Source organism: Meles meles, chromosome 4 (genome assembly GCF_922984935.1).
Source record: "Meles meles chromosome 4, mMelMel3.1 paternal haplotype, whole genome shotgun sequence".
Taxonomy (NCBI): domain Eukaryota; kingdom Metazoa; phylum Chordata; class Mammalia; order Carnivora; family Mustelidae; genus Meles; species Meles meles.
In genome coordinates, this window is record NC_060069.1 from 26,473,368 (window position 1) to 26,496,885 (window position 23,518).

At 46.1% G+C, this 23,518-nt stretch overlaps 1 protein-coding gene across 1 annotated transcript in view; it reads right to left on the bottom strand.

The window, feature by feature from the left end:
* Positions 1 to 17,283, bottom strand: part of OSBPL10 (oxysterol binding protein like 10) — a 310,546-nt gene extending 293,263 nt beyond the window's left edge. The window contains exon 1 of the mRNA XM_046002875.1: positions 16,800 to 17,283. Coding sequence (XP_045858831.1) covers positions 16,800 to 17,080 — 281 coding nt within the window. The 5' untranslated portion in view covers positions 17,081 to 17,283. The remainder of the gene's footprint in view (positions 1 to 16,799) is intronic.
* Between the last annotated feature and the right edge of the window lie 6,235 nt (positions 17,284 to 23,518).

Genomic DNA, 23,518 nt, shown 5'->3' on the forward strand with positions numbered 1-23,518 from the left:
ACATACCAACACCACCACCACCACCACCACCACCACCACCACCGGAATATTACTCAACCATAAAAAAGGAAATCTTCTCATTTACAACAACATAGATGGTTCCAGAGGGTATTAGGCTAAGTGAAGTAAACCAGACAAAGACAAATACCATATGACTTCATTTATATGTGGAATCTAAAAACAAAACAAAACAAAAAAGCAAAAAAGAAAGAAAGAAAGAAACTCATACAGAGAGAGAACAAACTGTGGTTGCCAGAGGGGAGGCGGGCACCGGTGGAGCGGGTGGATGAAATAGATGATGGGGACTAGGAAATACAAACTCCCAATAAGTAAGTCATGGAGATGAAAAGTAGAGCATAAGGAACATACTCAGTAATATTGTAATAACGTTGTATGGTGACAGATGGCGACTACACTTAACACAGTGAGCTTTGCATAATGTACAGAATTGCTGAATCACTACATTGTGGACCTGAACCTAATATAACATTGTATATTGTGCACGTGTACTTAAATAATGATTTTTTAAAAGAAAACAATTTCATTTATAATAGCATCAAAAATAATAAAATACTTAGAAATAAACCTACCAAAAGACTAGTACACTAAAAACTACAATTTCTGAAACAAATTGAAGACACAAAGAAATGGGAAGCCATCCCGAGTGCCTTTGGATCAGAAAACTTAATATTGTTAAGATGTCCTTACTTCCCAAAAGGATCTATAGATTTAATCCCTATGAAATTCCCAGCGGCACTTTTTTTGCAGAAATAGAAGAATTCATCTGAAATTCATATGGAATCCCAAAGAACCTGAATGCCAAAATAATTCTGAAAGAAAAGAGTAAAGTTGAAGGACTCACAGTTCCTGAATTCAAAACATATTCAAGGGGCACCTGGGTGGCTCAGTTGGTTAAACATCTGCCTTCAGCTGAGGTCATGATCTCAGAGTCCTGGGATCAAATGGGATATCACGCTCCCTGCTCAGAGGGCAAACTGCTTCTCCCTCTTCCTCTGCCTCTCCCCCCTGTTCATGCACTCTCTCTCTCTTAAATAAAAAAAAAAAAAAAGAAAGAAAAGAAAAAAAGAAGAAGCATTCAAAGCAAAGCTACAGTAATCAAAACAGTATGGCACTGGCAAGTAGACCATTGCAACAGAATAGAGAGCCCACGTGTTATATGGTCACATGTACAGTCAAATGATCATTGACAAGAATCCCAAAAATACCTACCTGGAAAAGGACAAATGGTGTTGGGAAAACCAGATGTCCATATGCAAAAGAATGAAGTTGGGTCCTTAACTTAAACCATGTACAAAAATGGACTAAGACGTAAAACGGTAACACACCTAGAAGCAAGCATAGGAGACAACTTCCTGACCTTGGACTTGGCAGTGATTTCCTGGATATCGCACCAGAAGCACAGGCAACAAAAGCAAAAATAGATGGGACTACTCCAAATTTTTAAAAGTTTTGTGCGTCAAAGAACATAACCAACACAGCGGAAGGGCAACCTATGAAACGGGGAAAAACATCTGTTTTTTTAATAAACGAGAAGAACACATTTCACAACACACATCATGAAGAGGTGAGCCGTGCTTCCATGGCTACATAATATGCTCTGTGAGATGACGGATAATAAACAAGCCCCACACCAGCCCTTGCACTTCACACATACTAACTCATTTAACTTAACCCTCACGGGGGTACCTACAAGGTAGGTACTCTCCGTAGCCTCATCTTACAAATGAAGAAACTCCTTTGCTGTCCCTAGCATACTGTCTCGGCGGGCACTGGTTGGGGATGGCAGTGCTAGCCCAACCAGGAATGGAAGCGGGAATAAAACCCCATCAACTTGGCACATTCTTGGCCTTCTTCCGGACCCTCTGAAACCGTGAGTTTTCCTTCTTTTGCTCTTTGCTTTCTCTTATTGCAATTCAGAGAGGCTGGAATGACAAGGTTATCAGGGTTAGGTTTATAAGTTCTTGCCACTGCTGTGACTATATAACAAGAAAAGAACATCTGGTCCTTTCTGAGCAGCCCATCTGCAGGGCCTCTCAGGAAGCATATTGCTACCATCCAGCCTGGTCAGTGGGAAAGCTCATGCTGCTGGGGCTCCATGGAGAGCACCCATCTGATCTCCCAGAGCACAGACAAGTGACAGAGGATAACTCTGGTTTTTTAGAAAGAGAGAGCAAAATGCCTCAAAACTGGTGAGAACACTGACAAGGCAGACCTCCTCCATCAGGAGACCACCCCATGAACCTTAGACTCCAAGAGGCCACTGACTTACGGCTCAACTACAAATGTCTGCCGGCTTGACCCCAAGGAAATACTTGAACTGACTTCGAGTCCCAAAGTCTTCAGCCATAGGGCCACCAAGGGTACAACAGAGACTGCTCTCAGAAACTGGCCCATTACCACACAAAAATTCCCAAGACAGTGTCCTCTTTATTCAACAAATGCTTTACAGGCAATTTTAAAACAGGTATCACCACAATTCTAGACAATAAAATTACATAAAAAGTTGTAGGTTTAAAAACGCATATAAATGATCATTTGTTCTCATTTTCCTAATATTGGAATAAAGGGGAACAAGCAATATGCTTCCCACTCCATCAGGTTTATAGATGACAAAACTGGTTGACATTGAGATTAGATAAAACGACTAAACAGGGAAAGGATCAAAACACTAATCTCCCACACCTCTGGTGTCCCGGTCGGTAAGCTTGCAAACGTGCCAGATTTACGCAGTTTAATGGATACCTGCTCACATCCACCAACAAATTCAACTTCATCATACTGAATGGTCTAATTTACCACACCCGGAGCATCTTCTGAACTGGTCTGGAATAAGAGTTCCAGGATGGATACCCCACCAGCCACTTGAGGAGACCAGCCTTAAAGAAGACAGGATTCATTCGCTTTATTAATCATTAGATACAGGCTACATTCAGCCAGGAAGTAGATCCTTCATGCCCCATAGCCTTGTTTTTTAAAATAGAGCGAAGGAATTTTTGTTAACTTTTTAATATACTTTCAAAGTTATAGAAAAGTCATAATAGTACAAAGAATTACTTACTGCTAAAGAACTATAAACATCTTACCACAGTTGTTTTATCACCATATATATGTCTCTTGAGAGTAAGTTGCCAACAAATGCCCCTTTACCCCTAAAAACTTCGGTGTACAACTACTAAAATCAAATAATTTACAAGGATACAGTACTATTACTTACAGACCTTATACAAATTTTCCAGTTGTCATAACACTATCATTTGTAGGAAAAGAAAACATCAGATCACGAGTTCTAATTAATAGTTGCAAAATGTACGTTTTGTATGTCATGAAGGGAATTTACAGTTTCAAACTCAAAAACAAAGGAAAAATGAAGACGGAAACAAACAAAACAAAACAAAAAAAAACACTAAAAATACCGGTAAGTGCTCCAATGCTACAAAGGAAAAGGAAGCAAGTGTTTAGATAAACAGAAATTCAGACAATTCCATGACACGAATAACTACAACTTGGCCTCCTCCAAGTGAGATCACGCTTTGCTTTTGTTCAAAAACACTATCCAGACTTAAACTTGATTTCGTGGACGTAAGTTGGGTCCTCTTCCTTTAATACGAAGATTTTCTGAAGCATCTCTATGTCGACCCCCTAAAAATGGCCTATCTTTCTTATTCAAGAGTGAGGAAGCCCTGGCGTTTGGGCCATTCTTTTACACTATTTTCCCGAGTTTCCACAGACTCTGAAGGAATCTTGAAGACGGACATTTGACAGAAATACTTCAGTTCCGGGAATCTCTGAATTAACTAAGTGACTCCAAGAGTGTTAAAACACACTTTGGGTCAAGGTAGCAATGGCGGACTTCTCATAAAAAAGCAAAGAGCGCACACCAGCCAGGCTCATAAAAATTACCACGAAGAATTTTGCTAGTCCAAGGAGTGACATAAACGTGAGCTGCTGTAGAATAAACGTGCAACAGAACTCTCTGGACAGTGCTTATGAGCACAGCCTGGCTTTTGCCCTGTTCAGCTTGTTAGGGACCATCCACTGAATGAGTCAGCTGGAATGTGCACACAGGAAAGTTGCATGCTGTGTGGTTAGGGGGTCGGGAGACCCATTTTTAAGGTATTAGTAATAGGGTGGGGCTCCGATACACAAGAAACTGAAAAGCGGTGTGTTCAAAACATGTGACCCCTTTCAGCCAAAGTGCACACTCAGCTTAATGAACCTGGAGGCTTCTATATAAATCAAGATTCATCTGCCAGTTCTTACAAAAAGCCAAAGGGCCAAGGAGCCCCCCTCCACCAGCCCTAAAAGCCCAGCTGAGGAAAAGACAGGACGACAAGCAAAGTCATTACTAAGGAGGATTGTGAAGGCTGTGAACATGGCCCTGAAGCAGTGATGCTTCCTGACCAAGGAAAAGGACCGCCAGACATCAACTACTCACAGAAAGAGATTCTGCCCATGGGAGGGAAACAAAACCACTCATTAAACCATGAGGCCCCTTCTTTGGGAAGGCCGCAGCAGGAGAGCGAGAGTGAGGGATAAAACACAATAATGATTATCTCCAGGCGAAATAAGCTGGTACGGGTCTACCCTGAGGCAAAGCCCTCCATGATCTCATCCATGGAATGAGGGGTTTGGAGATCTCCAAGTTCTTTCCAGAGTGGTGGAAAGAAAACACACTTTGGAGTCAGACATATTGTGGCTCCACAACTTACATTCTGACTGTGCGACACATAATGACTGTGAGTCATTATATGCCTCAGTTTCTTCATCTGGGGAACAAAGATTCTACCTGCATCAGTTAAGGGTAGATCTAGTTGTGAGTCGTGGCTTTCAGAAAATGCTTATTCTCCCTATCATGAAAAATGCCAACGGCAGGCAGCCCAAGATTTGTGAGGTGGCTCTGACCAACAGAATTGTCAGAGGCCAAGTCTCTTCTGTCCTGATGGCCTTCATCTCAGTCACCTCAAGCCTCAAGATGGCTGCCAGAATTCCAGCCACCACATCTGTATTCCAGTTGCAGCCATATGTCTATATTCCAAGAACAAAGGAAAAAGAAGGAATGGTCCAAAGACGCTTCCAGAAGACTACTTTGTGAGAACTCTGCTTATGTTTAGAATATAATCACATGGTCATCCCTAGCTGAGAGGGAAATGAAGCATGAAAATATAGTTTTCTCAGGGACAACTGTGTATCTAGCTAGAACCTGGTGTTCTGTGACAACAGGAGGAGGAGAGAATGGACAGATCTGTAATACCCCCATCTCCTTTGAAGGGTTCAACTTAATAACAGATGTAAGATCTGATGCTTCCTGGACCCATAAATGTACTCCTTCCAGTAACACTGACAGCTTACAACCTGGGGTCTCTCAGCCACATAAGAGGCCCTTCATGCAGTAGCCTCCTACAGCCTCGCCTCTGATCGCACCCCACAGCCTGCACTGCAGCCACACCAAGCCTACCTTCTCCTCCATCCTGCTTCCAAACCTTGATCCTCAGAAAGCTTCCTCCCAGGGAAGCCCTCCCTGGGCTCCCATCTGCGGGATGAACCCCTCTCGTCAACATTCTGGGTCTTGCTCACCCGCCCCCTCCCCTCCGTCCCCAGGCAGAGCTGGCGTTCTCACTGCCGGGTGCTTCCCTGACGGGAGAGTCCCCAGCTGTATGGTACCCACAGCTTGCCAGTCGCTGTCCTCAGCCCTTCACACACAGCTTCTCGGCCGACCCCAACGACCCGAGGACATGGACGCTCTATCACCCCCATTTCACAGGTAAATAAATGGAGGCACAAAGAGGTTGTGACAGCTTGTCCAAAATCAAGCAGGTAGGAAAGAGCCGAGGCAGGACTCAAGCCCAGGCCCAGGACCACAGAACCCGTCCTCTACTACTTGATTAAGGGGCTGGGTGTCATTTTAGAGCAGGGATGGTCAAACTCCATCCCACAGGCTAAATCCAGCCCACCACCTGTTTTCGTAAATAAAGTTCTGTTGGAACACAGACGCACCCACTTGTTTGCCACAGGAGCATTGCAGAGTTGCCACGGAGACTGGGGAGCCCACGAAGCCTGAAATATGAACCACCCGGCCCTCCAAGGAAGAGTTTGCCCACCCCTGTCTTGGGCGGTCGGCTCCTCAAGATCTGGCCTGTGTTTCTCGTTCCTGCGTCCTCAGCGTCTCACCTGGCGTTTGGCATACACACAAAAGGTGCCCCACAAAGACGTGGGGTGTGAACATTCCAGCAGGCCTAATTACAAGTGAAGAGGAATGCATCTGGGGGCTGATACTGCCTGCCTACTCAGGATTTGGCAAGTTTCCCGAGTCCGTCCAGATTCCACTTCACAACCAAGACGCCCCAGAAAACTGTGGCAGAGGTTTCCATTGTGTGCTTAGCAGCGCGCCCCCACCCCATGCCTCGGACGGACTGACCACTGCAGAACGGTTTGAGGGTCTTCTGTCTCCATCACTAAACCCATATGATTCCCCTGAACAAGTGGCTCAGATGGAACCCCAGGTCTCCCCACACGTGGGAGAACGTAAATCCTACTGCTTCCGAGGCAGTCCTAATCCCACAGTCCTCCCCTGCTCACAGGTCACTGATCACATAACTGGTTTTGCAGATAAACACTTAACACATTCTAGAAAAGAGTCATTAAAAACTGATGCCGGTTGCCCTTCGACTTGTTGTATTTTCATCAAAATATTTATAGGAAGGGACCTAACCACATGAAAACATAAATAGCCCTCTGAAAACTACAGCACAACATGAAAAGGTTATTCATGGCTCAAATGCCTCCTTTGACCTTCAGAGAATAGGCTTGCCACAGGACTGTGTATAACGTTTCCTAATTTTATCATAATTATTGATGTCACTGCACGAGGCACAAATAAAGCACTTTCTTTCTGGGCTGTGACCATATTCGATCCAGTCTGGGTTATCAAAAATCACATTCTGGATGGTTTTCTTGTTAATTTTGTCTTGGCCTGGCCCCAAATCGCATCAGGCAGGAGCCAAGCAGAGCAGCAGAATGCCTCCCACATTTCCGGAGCAATCGTTTCAAACCTCCTTTCGGGACACAAAGGCTGCATCTCTTCTTTTTCCCAGGGTTTTCAAACAACTGTCCACCAGAGCAGGCTCTGAGGAATCCCAGGCTCCACAGGAAATGAACACAGTCATCCAGGAGGCAAATCAAATAATTTGTCACCTAGGTCCCCGTGCAGAGGAGAAAGGGCTTAGAAAAACTTGCCTATTTGGTATGGTTGGGGTCTAAAACCATAACCAGCTCATCCCCATGGTTCCACAGTTACCCATCAGTCTAAAATATAGGACTCCCAGTAGACAAACTTTCACTGAGGACCGACAGAGCACTACCCACTGCACTAGACTGCCCATAACAGCCTCACAAAGGCACTACAAGGTTACAATCATGGCACAGATGAGCAAGCCAGGGCTGGAAGAAGTAAGTGACTTGTCCAAGGTCACCTCACAAAAAAAAAAAAAAAAAGGCTAAGCTGGAATGGCAAGGAGGTCTAACCACTTCATTACCCTGTGCTCCCACAGGTGGCCCTCTCAGAAGCTGGCTGGGATGCAGAGCAACCCATTCGTTCCAACAGGGCTGGTGGAGTGGGAAATGCTTCAGCCTCTCCATGCCCCATCCTATGACCCTGCAATTCCCTTGTCTAGGACATTCACCCAAGAGAAATAAAAGCCGTGCCCACACAAAGGCTTACACACATACAGCAGTTTTATTGGTAACAGCCAAAAATGGGAAACAGCCCAAATGCCCACCTACAAGAGAACGGATAAACTGTGGTATAACCCCAGAATGTCAGATTACTCGATGACAACGATAACAACAAAATTATAATCTACTGATAGATACAGCATCATGGAGAAATCTCAGAACATCAGGCTGACCGAAATAAACCAGGCTCCAAAAAGGATATCCTGTATGGGTCCCTCTATATGAAACCCAAGAACAGACAAAACTAATTCATGGCAATAAAAATCAGAAACAGATTGCAGGGGAAGGAGAGCTGACTGGCAAGGAGCACAGGGAAACTGGGAGGGGGGGAATCAGAGAATGTTCTGTACTTTCTGAAGCAGCGCTTACATGGTACAGTTGTCAAAATTCATCAAACAGAACACCTGAGACCGGGGTCTTTTACTGTATTTAATTATATCTTTAAAAAACAAAAGTCCTCAGGCTAATGTGTCATTCAGATGACAAAATGGAAAACACAGATTATTACCTGTATACTTACCTCCAAGGTGATTACTCAATGGTACTTAGAGAAAGCCCAAAGAAAGTCTCATTTGCCCATGAAAGCAAACTGGGTTTGCTCCCTGGCATTAGAAAGAGTTTCCTTCACAATAATGCCCACCTTGCATTTGCCCAAGGGGTCTGTCTAGTAGACAGAGATGAATGAATCCACCAACCCTTCCTGACCAGCCAACTTACAGTCATGACAACAACCATTTCAGGACCCAGACGGCTGTCACCATGGCAACCAGGGAAGGGTGGGAAAGGTGGATGGGGAAGGGAGACAAGAGAGCTTCAGAACCTCCTCAGAATTATGACTCTGTGAGGCTGTGGGTGCCATACCTGACCCCCACGACGTCCACGTCCTAATCCCTGGAAACTTTGAGTGTTACCTTATAACACGTATGGCACCCATGATTCAAGGAAGGATTTTAAAATGGGGAGATTATCCTGGATGATCTGGATGGGCCCTAAATGCAGTCACAGGAGTCCTTCCAAGAGGGAGGAAGAGGGAGACCTGACACACACAGAGGAGAGGGCAATGCGGAAACAGAGGCAGAACCTGGAATGAGGCCTTATGAGCCAAGGAATGCCGGCAGCCACCAGAAGCTGGAGGAAGCAAGAAACTAATTGTCCCTTACAGTATCTGGTGAAAGAGTGGGGCTGCCAAGGCCTTGATTTTGGCCCAGTGGAACTAACTTCAGACTTCTGGCCTCCAGAGCCGTGAGAAAATAAATGTCTGTTGTTGGGAGCCTCCATATTTGTTGTCATTTGTTACAAAAGCCACACGAAACTAATACAGATTGGGAGCCTTAAATCCAGGATTGTTTCTGCCAGGTGTCCACACTCCTCCGATACCAATTCAAACTTTTAAGAAATATTCAAATTAATAAAAGGCGTTTTTTTTCCCTTGAAAGAATACATCAGAGAACAGCCTCATGACTATGGATTAGGCAAAGATTTCCTAAACAGGACTCAAAAAGAACTAATCATAAAGGAAAAAATTTTTATCTTTTTAAGATTTTATTTATTTATTACAGAGAGAGAGCGGGAACTCGAGCAGGGAAGAGAAGCAGAGAGGGGAGGAGAAGCAGGCTCCCCGCTGAGCAAGGAGCCCAACGTGGGGCTCAAGCCCAGGACCTGGGATCACGACCTGAGCCGAAGGCAGACGCTTAACTGACTGAGCCACCCAGGCACCCCAGGAAAAAAATTTTAAATGTGACTATATTAAAATTTAAAATTTGTGTTTATCAAGACAAACACGGCAAAGAGATGACAAGACAAACCACAAGTGAAGATATCTGCTCCCTCTATGCGGTGCCCATGTGCACGTGTACATATGCCCATCAACAAACTCGTATCTGGAATATATAAAGAACTTTCCCAAGTCAATATGAAAAAGGCAGACACCCCAGTATACAAATGGTCAAGGACTAACACACAGTACCTCACAAAATGTGAAATCCAAATAGCCAGAAGGCACACAAAAAGATGCTAAACTTCATTAGTCATCAAGGAATTAAAACCATAATCAGATGCCACCACCCACCCAACAGACTGGCTAAAACAAGAAGAGACACTATCAAGTGTCGATGAGGATGTGGAGCCCCTGGAACACTCATACACTTCTGGTGAGAATGTTAACAGACGCAACCACTTCGTAAAAGCCTCTGGCAGCCTCTAGTAAACTGGACACTTGCAAACAGTGTCACCCAAGATCTCACTCCTAGGTATACACTCAGAGAAATGCAAGCATATGTTCTCCAAACCACACAGCAGTGTCACTTGCAAGGAAAACCCGGGAAGAGGTCAAATGTCAATCTGTGGTCAATGTCAGTGTGTTTAGTATATCCACACGGTGGAATTCCAAACAGCAGTGGACACAGACTACAATTATACACAGCAACATGGCGGAGCTTACAAGCATGTTAAGAGTGAGGTGCCCGGCACAAAAGATCACATGCTGTACAATATGAAAGTCAAGAAGAGGCCTAGCTCATGCAAGGTGCTGGAAGTCAACCGTGGAGGCCCAGTGGGGGAAATGACTGGAAGGGAGGCGGGAAGGGGCTGGCTGCTGGTTCTTGATCTGGGTATGTTCCATTTACAAAAACCCATGGAACTATGTACACTTAGACGTTGTGTACTCTTCTGAATGTATGTTAAACTTCAACCTTACTCTCAAAAACTAGTTACTCAGAGATGGGTGAAAATTTTTCCCCCTCTGTAATTTTCAGACTGCAGAATGGATGCAAGTTCACCTCAGGGAAAAAAAAAATAATGGGGAAAAAAGGAGAAATAATATCACCCACCACCCACCAACAAAGGAAACCCATGGTCACCATTTGGCATATATCTCCTCAGATACACATAATTTTCAAAAGGGAGAGGAAGAGCTCATCTCACAGGGAGGGGTTAACTCGGGCAGGTCCTCAATAAATATTGTGAACCATAAGTGAATAAATCATATTATATGCTCTTGTGTAACCTAGGCAACCACCCCTTTATTATCACTGTCCATGAAGTAATCCAGCGTCCCTAAAGGATTTGAATACGCAGGCTCACAGCAATCCGGCAATCCAGACAGCAAGACGCGGGAATACTTTCTAAGTACATGTGGGCAAGAACATAAAACCCAGAGCCGTGATTTTTCAACTCTGGTATCACCAACTGCCTCTAAAATTTGCAGAGTACTCAAAAAGCATTTATTTTAATTCAGGGTGGTTTTAAAAGTTAATATATACCCCTTCGACTTTCCTAAATGAGCCAAGTAGCCCCAAAACCCTGGAAAATCATGACCAGAGTCTAAACACTGCATTCCCAAAGCATTTCATTAATGCAGATCCGGTCAAAACCAAGCCCTGGATATTTGGCCACTAAAGGCCCACACTAGGTGATCAGTGGTGGGCCCTAAGTCAGGGTGGGCGTGTCACAAGATAAGTCAGACCTGCTGACCCCGAAGATAAAACCCGAAGTTTGCAGACAGCAGAGCAAATGAGAAGACCTATGAACTCTGAGAGTCGACAAGGCCATAAAAGAAGGCAGAGAACCAAGAATTACAATAATAGTAGCTAACGCTGGCTGAAACACAAGAAAACTCTGGTTTAACTTCTTCTCTGTCATTCATTCAGTCTCTTAGTTATTCGATAGTATCTACTGAACGCTTATTACATGCCAGACTCTGTTGTAGACACTGGGGATACAGCAGTGAATAAAGCAAATTATTCTCTGTCCTCAGGGAGCTTATATCCTGCGCAGAGACCAGAATAAAATATGGAGCGTGTCAGACGGTGGTGATTATGTCGAAAAATAGAGCAGGGAAGGGAGACAGGGATCTGAGGCTGGAGGAGGGGAGTAAGTCACTTGCCGTAGTGATGCAAATGTTTGCTGGGTTCCAAGTTTTAAAATGATGCCTTCAAAACCAAATCCTCATGTGCTCGCCAAAGAACTCTGGGATAATTATGTTAATGGAGTCCCAGGGTAACCACAGCATTCAGAAAATAAACCAAGAACTTTATGGACCAGAAAGGATCCATTTAAGAGGGACAAACTGAAGATCCACTATTAGCCTCCAGTTCTCCAGATCTTGCTATGCACTGTTCTCAGAAACGGACAGACCAGTATCCTCACGTGATCTTCACTCTGAACTAATGAGAAGGGGAAACATCTTTTCTCCATTTAAGAGATGAGAAAACAGAAGCCCAGAGCAACTAAGGGACTGGCCCAAGGTGACACGTGTGCTAAATACTGATGTCAGGGTTTGGCCCCAGGGTCCACAGTCCCCTTACATTCTAAATAAAAGTCTACTGCTGGCCTGAGATGTTATTTTGCTGATACTACCTTACTTATTCTATTCAAGACTTGCCTTTTAATGTTTTTTTAAAGATTTATTTAGGTATTTGAGAGAGAGAGTGTGCACACATGAGGTGGGGGAGGGGGGGGTCTCGAGAAGGCTCCCTGCTGAGCATGTGGGGTTTGATCTCAGGACCCTGAGATCATGATCTGAGCTGAAATCGAGACTCAGATGCTTAACCCACTGAGTCACCCAGGGCACCCCTTGCCTTTTAATACTTTAGAGTTCTTACAACCCCACTAATCTCTCTCTCTCACACACACACACAGGAGGTGGGTTTCATATTTGTAATATCTTCTTTTCTCTAGATAATAAAAACTGAATGGCAATGAAGACCCTCAAATATTTAAATACCACTTTTTAGATCCAATTAGAAATTATTTTCTCAAACACCTGATGTTATGAACAAACCCAAAATAGTTCTTTTGGGGTGAGACTAAAATTAGCCTTAGGGCAAATTAGAGTTCATATAGCCAATTTCTCACTAGGTGTAGACTTCTCAAACTGAACAAAGCCCAAAGGGAACTCCTGGTTGTCCCCTAATCTCCCTGTGACCCTCATCCCTATAAAGAACACCTCAACATCCCAAGTCTCTCAGAGCTCCAAACTCAAAAGTTCTCCCTGGCTCCCCTCTCTCTCTCACCTCCTCATCCAACCCATCAGCAATTTCTAGCCTCCCTACCCCAAAAATGTACCATTCCTCCACTTCCCCTGTCCCCCAAGGGCAAGCCACTGGTATCCTCTGTTTAGACCCCCGCGAGGAGCTCGTCAGTGGTCTCTCGCTTCCCTATCTGACTGACTCTTTGAAAACCTCATCTCTACATAGTACCCAGAGAGAACCTTTTTTTTTTTTTTAAGATTTTATTCATTTATTTGATGGAGAGACAGAGCACAAGCAGAGGGAGCAGCAGGCAGAGGGAGAGGGAGAAGCAGTCTCCCCACAAGCAGGAAGCTGGATGCGAGACTCCATCCCAAGACCCTGGGATCACAATCTGAGCCTGAGCCGAAGGCAGATGCTTAACCGACTGAGCCACCCAAACACCCCTGGAGTGAACTTTTTAAATCACAAATCCAAATATGTCATTTCTCCGCCTAAAATCCTTCTGGACCACCAGAACACAAACTTGAATTCTTCCCCGACCTACAGGGCGCCGTGTGACCTGGCACGGGCCTGCCTCTCCTAGCTCGCGGGGTTCACGCTCCCCCTGCTTCCCTCCATACGAAAACCAAAACAGGAGTGAACAGATAGTTCTCTAGATTAAAACATGAGTAGCAGTAAAGACACTAGATCCACACAAATCATTTCCACAAATACTTATTACTCATCATTTTTTTAATACAGTTGACTCTTGAACAACAGGGGTTCAAACTGTGCAGGTCCAGGAATACACAGATCTTTTTTTTTTTTACATAAATACAGCAGTACCATAAGTGTATTTTCTCTTCCTTATAATTTCCTTAATAACATTTTCTTTTCCCTAGCTTACTTTATTGTAATATATAAGACACAGAACAATCAAAACATGTGTTCATCAACTGTTTATGTTATTGGTAAGGCTTTCGGCTGACAGTAAGCTATCAGTAGTTAAGTTCTGGGGAAGTTGAAAGTTATATAGGATATTCAACTGTACAGGGTTCGGTCCCCTAACCCCTTGGTTGTTCAGGGCCAACTGTATTTTTTTCATCATCATAGCACCTGCCACTTCTGTGGTTGTTTTGTTCATCTGTTTAGATGCATTCCCTCTTTAACACCATATTATAGAACTACACCTTACTGTGATACCAGAAATATTTTCCCTTAGCTGTAATGACTATAGAGTCTCCTCAGTGTACCTTTTCACCATGCTCTGATCTATGTCACACTTCCTCAGCCCATAGGTGTGAGCCCAAGTGCTCTGGATACACTCTCCTGACTTGAGCGTGTCCCACCACATGCAGCCTTCTCTCCTGGAGCCTCTCTTTCCGTCACCTGGTTTATGCTCTGCCCCAAACTGCATTCCTCAGGGAGTGGCTACGGGGCCAAGTGTGCTACCAGTGAATGATGGCAGAAAATGACACTGAGTGTTAGAATATACACTCTGTAGCAACGTGAGGTCCCGCAAGAGAACACTTGAGTAAAAACTGCTCTCGGGTGATAGGTACCACATCCTGGAAACTGGTGAAGGGCACAGTCTGGAAACACATGCTAGCTAAGAACTTCGTGGCTGGAGATTTGTCGTGAACTGTAGGCAACTTAAAAAGTACTGCCAAAAGAATATACCATGAGGTCCAAAAGCGAAGGTAATTTGCATCGGGTCACCCCACTGTTTCTACCAAGGCATTCCCCTACACTAGGGAGCTCTGGACTCCTTCCTCTTAATTCTGCATGCCCTTTGCTACTTCAAGAGAAGACGCCTGTGCATTCTGCACACTGGAATAGCTCCAGCTCAGCACTTCTTGGCCTTTTGGCTAAGATCAAGTGGAAGAGCTCCAGCCTTTAGAACAGTGCCTAGCACATAGTAGGTCCTCAATAAATTTAGTCTCTGAATAAACAAACTCATGAACAAGTGAATGTATTGTCTTTCTCCTCTTCTCTTTTCCTTTTCACTGTTCCACACCTCTCCTTGAGAAGGAAAAAATGTGCAATCACTAAATCATCACAAATCCTCTCCAGACCACTAATGGACCCTTGGCCACAGTTCAGAGAACGCGGATGTGGGGAACAGAGACCTGGCCACTGAGACATTAACCATTAGAAAGAGACAATGGTCTGGGAGTCAGTGGTTACTGAGAAAATCGTGAGTGTACTGGGGTTAAGAATAAACACTGGCAGCTACAGACCACAGTAAACAAACTCAACGAAGATAAGACCTCACCAGTGTACGCAGCGCATTTCACCTACACAGCCTGCAATCACATCGCTATTATTATTCCTACTATTATTATCATCAATTTTGCCTCGTCCCAATCTGGCATAACCTAAATACCCCAGTGGCTTTAAACTCATACAAAAGCATGAGTGACTCCAATTCCTCCTAAATCCACTGCAAAGAGCAAATCCTTTAATATGCATTGCAGGTAAAATACCAGCCCCAAGTGAAACAACTGTAATCCAGGGTAAAATCTCTGTTGGCCTCATAAACTACTTGTAAAAAAAAAAAGAAAGAAAGAAAGAAAAGGAAAAAAGAGAGAGAGAGAGCAAAAGCTCTTAAAGCGACTGCCCAACACACAAAACAGACGCTGTCACCAATATGGCACGATTACCAAGAACTGAAATCAGATTTAGTCATCTCATGTCTTCCTCATCCTACACACTCTACCTGTTCTTTTTCAGCTTTCAAAAATTGAAGGAGGAAAAGGAGAGGCAACAGCACACAGCGGGGCTATTTTGAGAAATAAAAGGACTCAAAAGTTAAAATGCAACTTCCACTGACATAGTAGCAGATCTCTGAGGAAACCCAGGTGACTCAGAAAGTTCTCTGTCTCTAGCATCTATACAGAAACAACTCAGTGTCCATACTTAGGGAGTCATCTTCCTCCTAGTTGAGTTTCCTGTAAATAACTGCCTGATCAAAGTTTCGGCTGGAAGCAATCTGAACGTTTCCAATCCATCTGCAGGGAGAGAGCACCAAGGAATCTAGTCTAATCAGCAGAGAGCAGCAAGAGTTCCCAGGGTGAGGTTCAAACTCCACAAGCATCCTTTTAAGAACCCCAAGTCTTAAGATCCCAGAGCTATTAAGAGCAGAACAAAAGATCTAATCAACAAACTCTCCAAAAATCCCCATTCCTCTTGCATGGACGTTTGTATCTCCTTCTGGCTTGTTTTTGAAAAACAAAGTATTAAAAAAAAATTAAAAAAGATAGGAAGGAAGGAAGAAAGAACTGCAAATGGCAGCACCACATCTGCTCCATCCAAGTCTTCCTCACTATCCTCTCTACTGAGCCCCACATATTTTCACCAATACAAGTGCGCTGGGAGCCCCTTCCCTTGACATCCCCATCCTTCCGCCTGGCCATAACTAGGTTTCCCAACTGTGAGGGTCGAGTGAGTGAGCAAAGAACTCACACCTAAAGCGGGGGGAAATAACAATTTAAATAGCAAACTGTCCATTTCCAAAGGGGAGAGGTTGTTTAAATAAAAAACAAAACTAAACTTCTGTTGCAGAGATTGGAGGTCTCAAGCCTCCGACGGGGCAGGAGGTAGCACGCGCTCTGGAAAGCGCCGAATAAGTGGAAGGTTTTGTCGGTGGTGGTGGTGTTTTTAAACACTAAAGTTGTAAAGGAACTGTATTACGGAGAGTATTGTTCTGATGGGACCAGCTATAATAAAGCTTTTTCAGCCAGGCACAAAGCACGCCCCCCACCCCACCCCCCACCCCCGCCTCCCTTCCTCAGCCATTCTTCAGGAGTGCGGGAAACCGCTAGCAGGCAAGGCCCTGGGACCAGTCCCTGCAGGTGCCGGTGCAGAAGAAAACCGGGGCTCTAGCCCCCCCCTTCCCCGCCACTGCGGTGCTGGGGTGGGGTCACAGCGCGCCCCATGCCGGGCGCCACACCTGGAGAGGAGCCGGGGCGCAGGAAGATCCCCCGCCGAGGCGGCTCCCGCTCGGCCGGTGGCACAGTCGCGCACGCACACATACACAGACACCGAGAGCAGCGCGCGGGGAGGGGCGCGCGGTGGCGCGGGCGGCGGGCGCGTTACCTGTTCTGCCAGCCCTGGAGGAGGTTGGTGTATTTGCTGAGCACTCCCTCGAGCGCCGGCTCCCTCCTGCGGCCACCTCCTCCGGACGGACTAGCGGCCACAGAGCCCGGGCTGCTCCGGCTGCCCCCGCCGCCGAACCCCGCTACCGCCGACCGGCTGGAGACCCCCCGGCCGGCCAGGGAGCAGGAGGGCGAGGAGCCCGCCGAGGTGGCACGGCTGCTGCTGCGGCTGCTGCTGTTGCTGCCCCCGCCGCCGTCTGCGCCTTGGGCCGCCCTCTCCATGGTCCGTGCGCGCCGGGAACGCGGGTGCCCGCCGCGGTGGCGGCCCCGGCGCTGGAGCTCCTGGCGCGGCGGCGGCGGCGGCGGCGGCGGCTGCTGCTGCTACAGCTCCCGGCGCCCGGGCCGCGCGTGGCTGCTCCAAATCCCCGGGAAATGCCTGACTCATACAGGAGGAAGAGGAGGAGGCGAAGGAGAGCTGGGAAGGAAGCCAACGGGGCTGGATGCAGCTGCGGCCGCCCCTCCTCCCGCCGCGGCCCCGGCCCCAGCCCCTCCCTCCGCACTAGTTTCCCCGGCAAGTTCGGAGCGGGTGGCCGGTTCGGCGAGCCCTCCTCGGGTTCCCCTTCCTCTTCTTTCGAGTCCCCACGGCCGTTCGGTCCCGGGGGCGGGGGGCGCTGCCGGGCCCCCAGTCGCAGGGTGGGCACGCCCTGTCACCCTCGCGTTCCTTCTGCCGCCCCCTCTCGGATTCGAAGGGGCGACAGGGAATCTCCGCGCGTTCCTCCCCACCCCCAACCCACCTCGGGACCTGGAGGGAGGGGCGGCCCCACCCACCCGGTCCACCCGGATATGGACCCGCCCGGCCTGACACAGGCACACACGCACAGTCCCTCTCTCTGCCTTACGCACCGAGCCTGGGCCAGACGCACGTACACGGTAACCTGGCAGTGAGCCTCACAGGCCGTGTAAAGTCACAGGGCGGCAACGTCCTCCAGGTTCTCCTGCCTGTCGGGTAGGGGAGGGAGGGCAGTTCGAAATTTCTTTCTTGCAGGTGAGCTCAGCGCCCAGCGTTTTCACGCTGCAGAGTATGGTAAATGCATCATGGACACCAGGGCCCCGACTGAAGTGGGGCCAGAGAACTCAGGTTCCTGCCAGTGCCTCCTTACGCTGAATGCTCTGGGTGCCTCACTCGCCTCACCCTAATCCCCACACTGATGGACCCATAAATCTGGCAAGTCAAACCTAGGGCGGAGTGTTACCATAAGCACCTAACCCTGGGAAGCAGGGACCCTAAAAAGGGTTAGAGTGCGCTAAAGGTAAAGGAAAGCAACAGACAGATTTACAATCATAGTGATGTGTTCTCTGCTGGCTGTAACTTCTTCCCTGCACCCCCCACCCCAGGACACGCGGAGCTGCTGCAACTAGGTCTCTAAATCTAAAATTGTTGCTCTTTGGTAAAAGGAGATGAGTTGCACTCTCTCCACCACTAATAATTTTTGTGAGTATAAATACCCAATGCAATCTGGAAGTTTCTAAAATTGCCTAGAAAAATAGCTTTGAGGAGCTCAGACACCACACACACACAGTGATAGATTGATAGATAATCCCTGCCTAAAGGATCCACAAACCCATAAAGCAGATAAATAATTCAACAGTTTAAAAAAAAATTACTAAATGGACTAGAGTCAGCGCTCATAGATGCAATTCCTCAAGCCCCACCCCTTTCTATAGAAGCTTTATATCCTTCCAGAAAGCTTTCTACAGTGGTTTACCTCTAGACATTTTCATAGAGAAGTTTCTGGGGCTGATTAGAAGTGGTTATGCCCTGAATAAATTACAATTCCAGGTGCCTATACAGTGTAAAAGGAGAAAAGATCCCCCAAAGAGATTCCATGGTAGGAAAGACTGACTCTGAAGCCAGATGGAGCTGAGTTGGAATCTATGACCTCCATGGAGTTACCTCTTTTAGGCTTCGTTTTCTCACCGCACTGGCAAAATGAGACCAAATGCTACTACTGGCTGTGAGGGACTATGTGAGACTGTTTATTTGTTCAAGATATTTACCACCTCTCCCTTTGGGAGTATCCTCCCTCCTGGTTGACCTCAGGCTTTGGCCATGGAGCTGCTTTGGCCAGTGGAATAGAAACAGATGTAATATACACCACTTCTAAGCATAAGCTTTAAGAGCCATCATGTGGTTCAACCATCTTTCTCTTTTTCTTCTACCAGGCGATCCGCCTGTCCCAGATAAAGGATCCCCTCCAGTCTGGGTCCCAGATGGAGAAGACCTGTGGAATTCGGCAGAGCCAAAGCCAGTTAGTGTTGGCCATGTCACATGCACACAATGTCTGTTATAAACCACAGAAATTTTATTTTTTTTTTACAGATTTTACTTATTTGAAAGAGAGAACAGAGAGCACAAGTTGGGGGGTGGCATTGGAAGGAGAGGGATTAGAGGGAGAGGGAGAAGCAGACTCCTGGTGAGCAGGGAGCCTGACGTAGGACTCAATCCCAGGACCCCGAGACCACAACCTGAGCCAAAGGCAGATGCTTAACCAACTGAGCCACCCAGATTCCCTGAGATTTTTTTTTTAAGATTTTTAAAAATTTATTTTAAAGAGAGAGAGCATGTGCACTCAAGCAAGGGGAGGAGCAGAGGGAGAGGGAGAGAGAGGATCTCAAGCAGACTTCAAGTTGAGCGCGAAGCCCAAGGGGCTCAGTCTCACAACCCTGAGATCATGACCTGAGCTGAAATCAAGAGTGGGATGCTCTACCCAGTCGCCCCACCACTGAGATTTTAGGAAGGATTTTTACCACAGCATGCTTCTCCTAAGCCACCTGATACGCAGACCAGTCCATGAGTGTCCATGAAGTCCTTAACTGATACGAACACTGAGAAGCTCGGCACATACAGGACTATGAATATCAGTCACTATATGCCGGAATTACACCCCTTTTCACGGGAGTCTGCACCCTAAGTTCCCGTTAAAAAGGGAGAGGTGCCATTATTTTATTTCATATCATCGACTCTCTACCACTATTACTCCCTCCTACCCAGCTGACCTGTGATGGGATGAGCTGGGGGAGGGCTATGCTGAAAGGGATAGTCAAGGCCAATGTGTTAGTCTGTTCAGGACTGCTATGGCAGAAGATCATGGCCAGGTGGTGTATCAACAACACATGTATTTCTCACAGTTCTGGAAGCTGGAAGTCCGAGATCAGTCTGCAGGCACGGTCAGGTCCTGGTGAGAACTCCACATTGCCTGGATTTATTGTGGAGGAAGGGGCTCAGGAACTCTTGGGGCAGGGGAGGGAGGTCACTTTTATAAGAGCATAAGTCCATTCATGAGGGCTCCGCCTTCCGGCCTTGGGCTCCTCCTAACAGCCCCACCTCCTAAACCATCACGCAGGGTGTGAGGATTTCAACATATGAATTAGTGAGAAACAAACATTCAGACCTTAGAGGGCAGGATGGAACAACAGTCAAAGTTGTAGGATCACACATGGCCAAGGAGGGAAGTCAGTACCAAGAAGTAAGTGGAGCAAACATGGCGGAAGTGGTGGTACCATGGGAAAGATGAGGCAGGGACGCCTGGGTGGTTCAGTCGGTAGGGCATCTGCCTTCAGCTCAGGCCACAATCTCAGGGTCCTGGGATGGAGCCCCACATCAGGCTCCCTACTCAGCAGGGAATCTGCTTCTCCCTCTCCCTCTCCCCCCAGCTTGTGCTCTGCCTCCCTTTCTCTCTCAGTTAATAAATAATTGATTAAAATTAAAGAAGATAGAAAGAAAGAGATGAGGCAGATGCTCTCCCCCCAGCAGCCCTCTTCCCTGCTCTCCTGGCATGGTGTGGGCTTCTCACCCATTGAGTTTTGAATTAAAAGCCACTTCTTACAGAAAGCTTTCCTGACCCACCCTAGTGTAGCAAGATACTTGCAAAAGAGACTTGCAAAATTCTCTTTGGAAAGTCTTCATGTTAGAAAAACAATTTGAGAACAAAAGACATAATAAATTGGCAAAAAAAAAAAAAAACTTGGCATGTATGTGATAAAAAAAATTTGCAAAATATATATGTCCAATATAAGGGCTTTTCAATTTACCCAGATTGCATAAATCTTTAAAAAATAAATAAAGATACAGATGGAATGACTGGAAATCTAACAGCTATTTTAGAAGCTGTATATGATTGGTGCAGTCAGACAAACAAACCACACCTTTTGAAATAATGAGCAGAGGGGTGCCTGGGTGTCTCAGTCTTTAAGCATCTGACTTTGGCTCAGGTCATGATCCCAGGGTCCTGAGATTGAGCCCCACATCAGGCTCTCTGCTGGGCAGGAAGCCTGCTTCTCCCTCTCGCACTCCCCCCGCTTGTGTTCCCTCTTTTGCTGTGCCTCTCTCTGTCAAATAAATAAATGAAATCTTTTTAAAAATAAAATTAAATAAATAAAATAACGGGCAGAATCAGCAGCCCCTAGTAAGGAGCTGACTGCCCCCTTATCTCCTCCATATGGGCCTGGAGAGCTGGTCTGGAGTTCCAGTACTACCTTCAGAAGTTCCATCCTCTGCCTGGGAACATCATTCTTGCCAATGGCACATAAAGCCTTGGGAGGATGTTTGCAGACTAGGGAGGGAGTAGGTGGACATGGACCTAGTTGTCCAGATGACATGAAGGAAGCCACCAGTAGAGAGAAAACTGTCACAACCTGATCCCCCTCTGACATCAGCTTGGTCACATTTGTATTAAAATCCACTGGTCCAGGGGCAGCTGGGTGGCTCAGTCAGTTAAGTCTGCCTGAAGATTCTCGCCCTCTACCCCTCCCCCCACTCGCATGCACACTCTCCTTCTGTAAAATAAACAAATTAAAAAAAAAAAAAAGCTAGTCTGATGTGTTCTCCATCCCAGGTAATATTTTTTAAAGATTTTATTTATTTATTTGAGAGAGAGAGAGCGTGAGCAAGGGGTGGGGCAAAGAAAGGAAGAAGCAGACTCCCTGCTGAGCAGGGAGCACCCCACCCCCTGGTGAACCGGACCCCCTCCCAGGACATGGGGCTCCATCCAGGACCTTGGGATCATGACCTGAGCCAAAGGCAAATGCTTAACCAACTGAGCCACCCAGGTGCCCCTCCATTCCAGGTAATAAAAATAATAGCTAATATTTACTGAGCACTTACTATGTGTCAGGCAGGCACTGTTCCAAGTGTTTTTAATTTTTTTTTTAAGATTTTATTTATTTGTCAGAGAGACAGAGTACAGGCAGGCAGAGTGACAGGCAGACGCAGAGGGAGATGAAGGCTCCCCGCGGAGCAGGGAGCCCAATGTGGGACTCGATCCCAGGACGCTGGGATCATGACCTGAGCCGAAGGCAGCCGCTTAACTGACTGAGCCACCCAGGCGTCCCTTCCAAGTGTTTTTAAAATAGAAAATGGGGCGCCCAAATGACTAGGAGGTTAAGCAGCCAACTCGGGATTTGGGCTCAGGTCATGATCCCAGAGGCCTGGGATGGAACTCCTTGTCAGGCTCCATGCTCAGCATCTGCTTGAGGATTCTCTCTCTCCCTCTTCCTCTGCTCCTCCCCTGCTCATGCACGCATGCTCTCTCTTTCTCTCTCTACAATAAATAAATCTTTAAAAAAATAAATAAAACAGTGATGTATTTAATCCTTACAACAACCACAGAGGTATGTACAATTCTTGTTCTTGTTTTTACAGATGGAGAAAAACTGGTTCAAAGACATGTTAAGCAATATCCTCCAAATCCTGATGGAGGTAGGATGTGATCTCTGGCAATTTGGCTACTGAGCCTGAGTTCTCAGCCAGTACATTATACCACTTACTTCGTGATAGATCCAGTCTCATCTCTTCTTAATAAAACCACCAGCAGCACAGCTTGGCACCAGGAATTCCATTCCTGTTTTATTTGTGTTCATTTCAGGACTGATTCTTCCTTCACCACTTTTTTTTTTTTTTAAGATTTTATTTATTTATTTGACAGATCACAAGTAGGCAGAGAGGCAGGCAGGGAGAGAGGAAGGGAAGCAGGTTCCTGCTGAGCAGAGAGCCCGATGAGGGGCTCGATCCCAGGACCCTGGGATCACGACCTGAGCTGAAGGCAGCGGCTTTAACCCACTGAGCCACCCAGGCACCCCATTTCCATCAAGACTTTGAGGGAAGCAGGGCAAAAGCTGGGGCCCCTGGCACTTAGCCACAGGGCTGGCATGCAATAATACTCCATAAATGTTTATTGTTCGGTGAATGAAGCCCAGTTTTACTGAGGAAGAAACACACTCAAAAAGGAAGAGCTAATACTTAACCTGAACCAAGGTCTCCTGACTCGAAGTCCAATGTTCTTGCAAAGATAGTCTGCTGACTGTTGCTGTGATGTGTACATGCAACTTTACCATCCAGTGGGAGGAAGGAAATACTGCAAGTAGGGTGTGGATAGTCCATCATCCTATGAACAAGCAGCTCCATCAGGAACACCCCAAGGGTTATATCCAGGGAAATTAAATGGGGTCATACGCAACTTTGTAGTATAGCCGTATATGTTATACTAAAGATTATACTAATCTTTATATTATATGTATTAATATACAATAAATATTAACATTTTAAATATTAAATTTTATGTTATATATGATTAGCATTGATGTATATTTTATTACCTTTTTTATATACTATATACATTATATTAAAACATTTTCCAAAATGGAAATTATGTTATTGTTTTG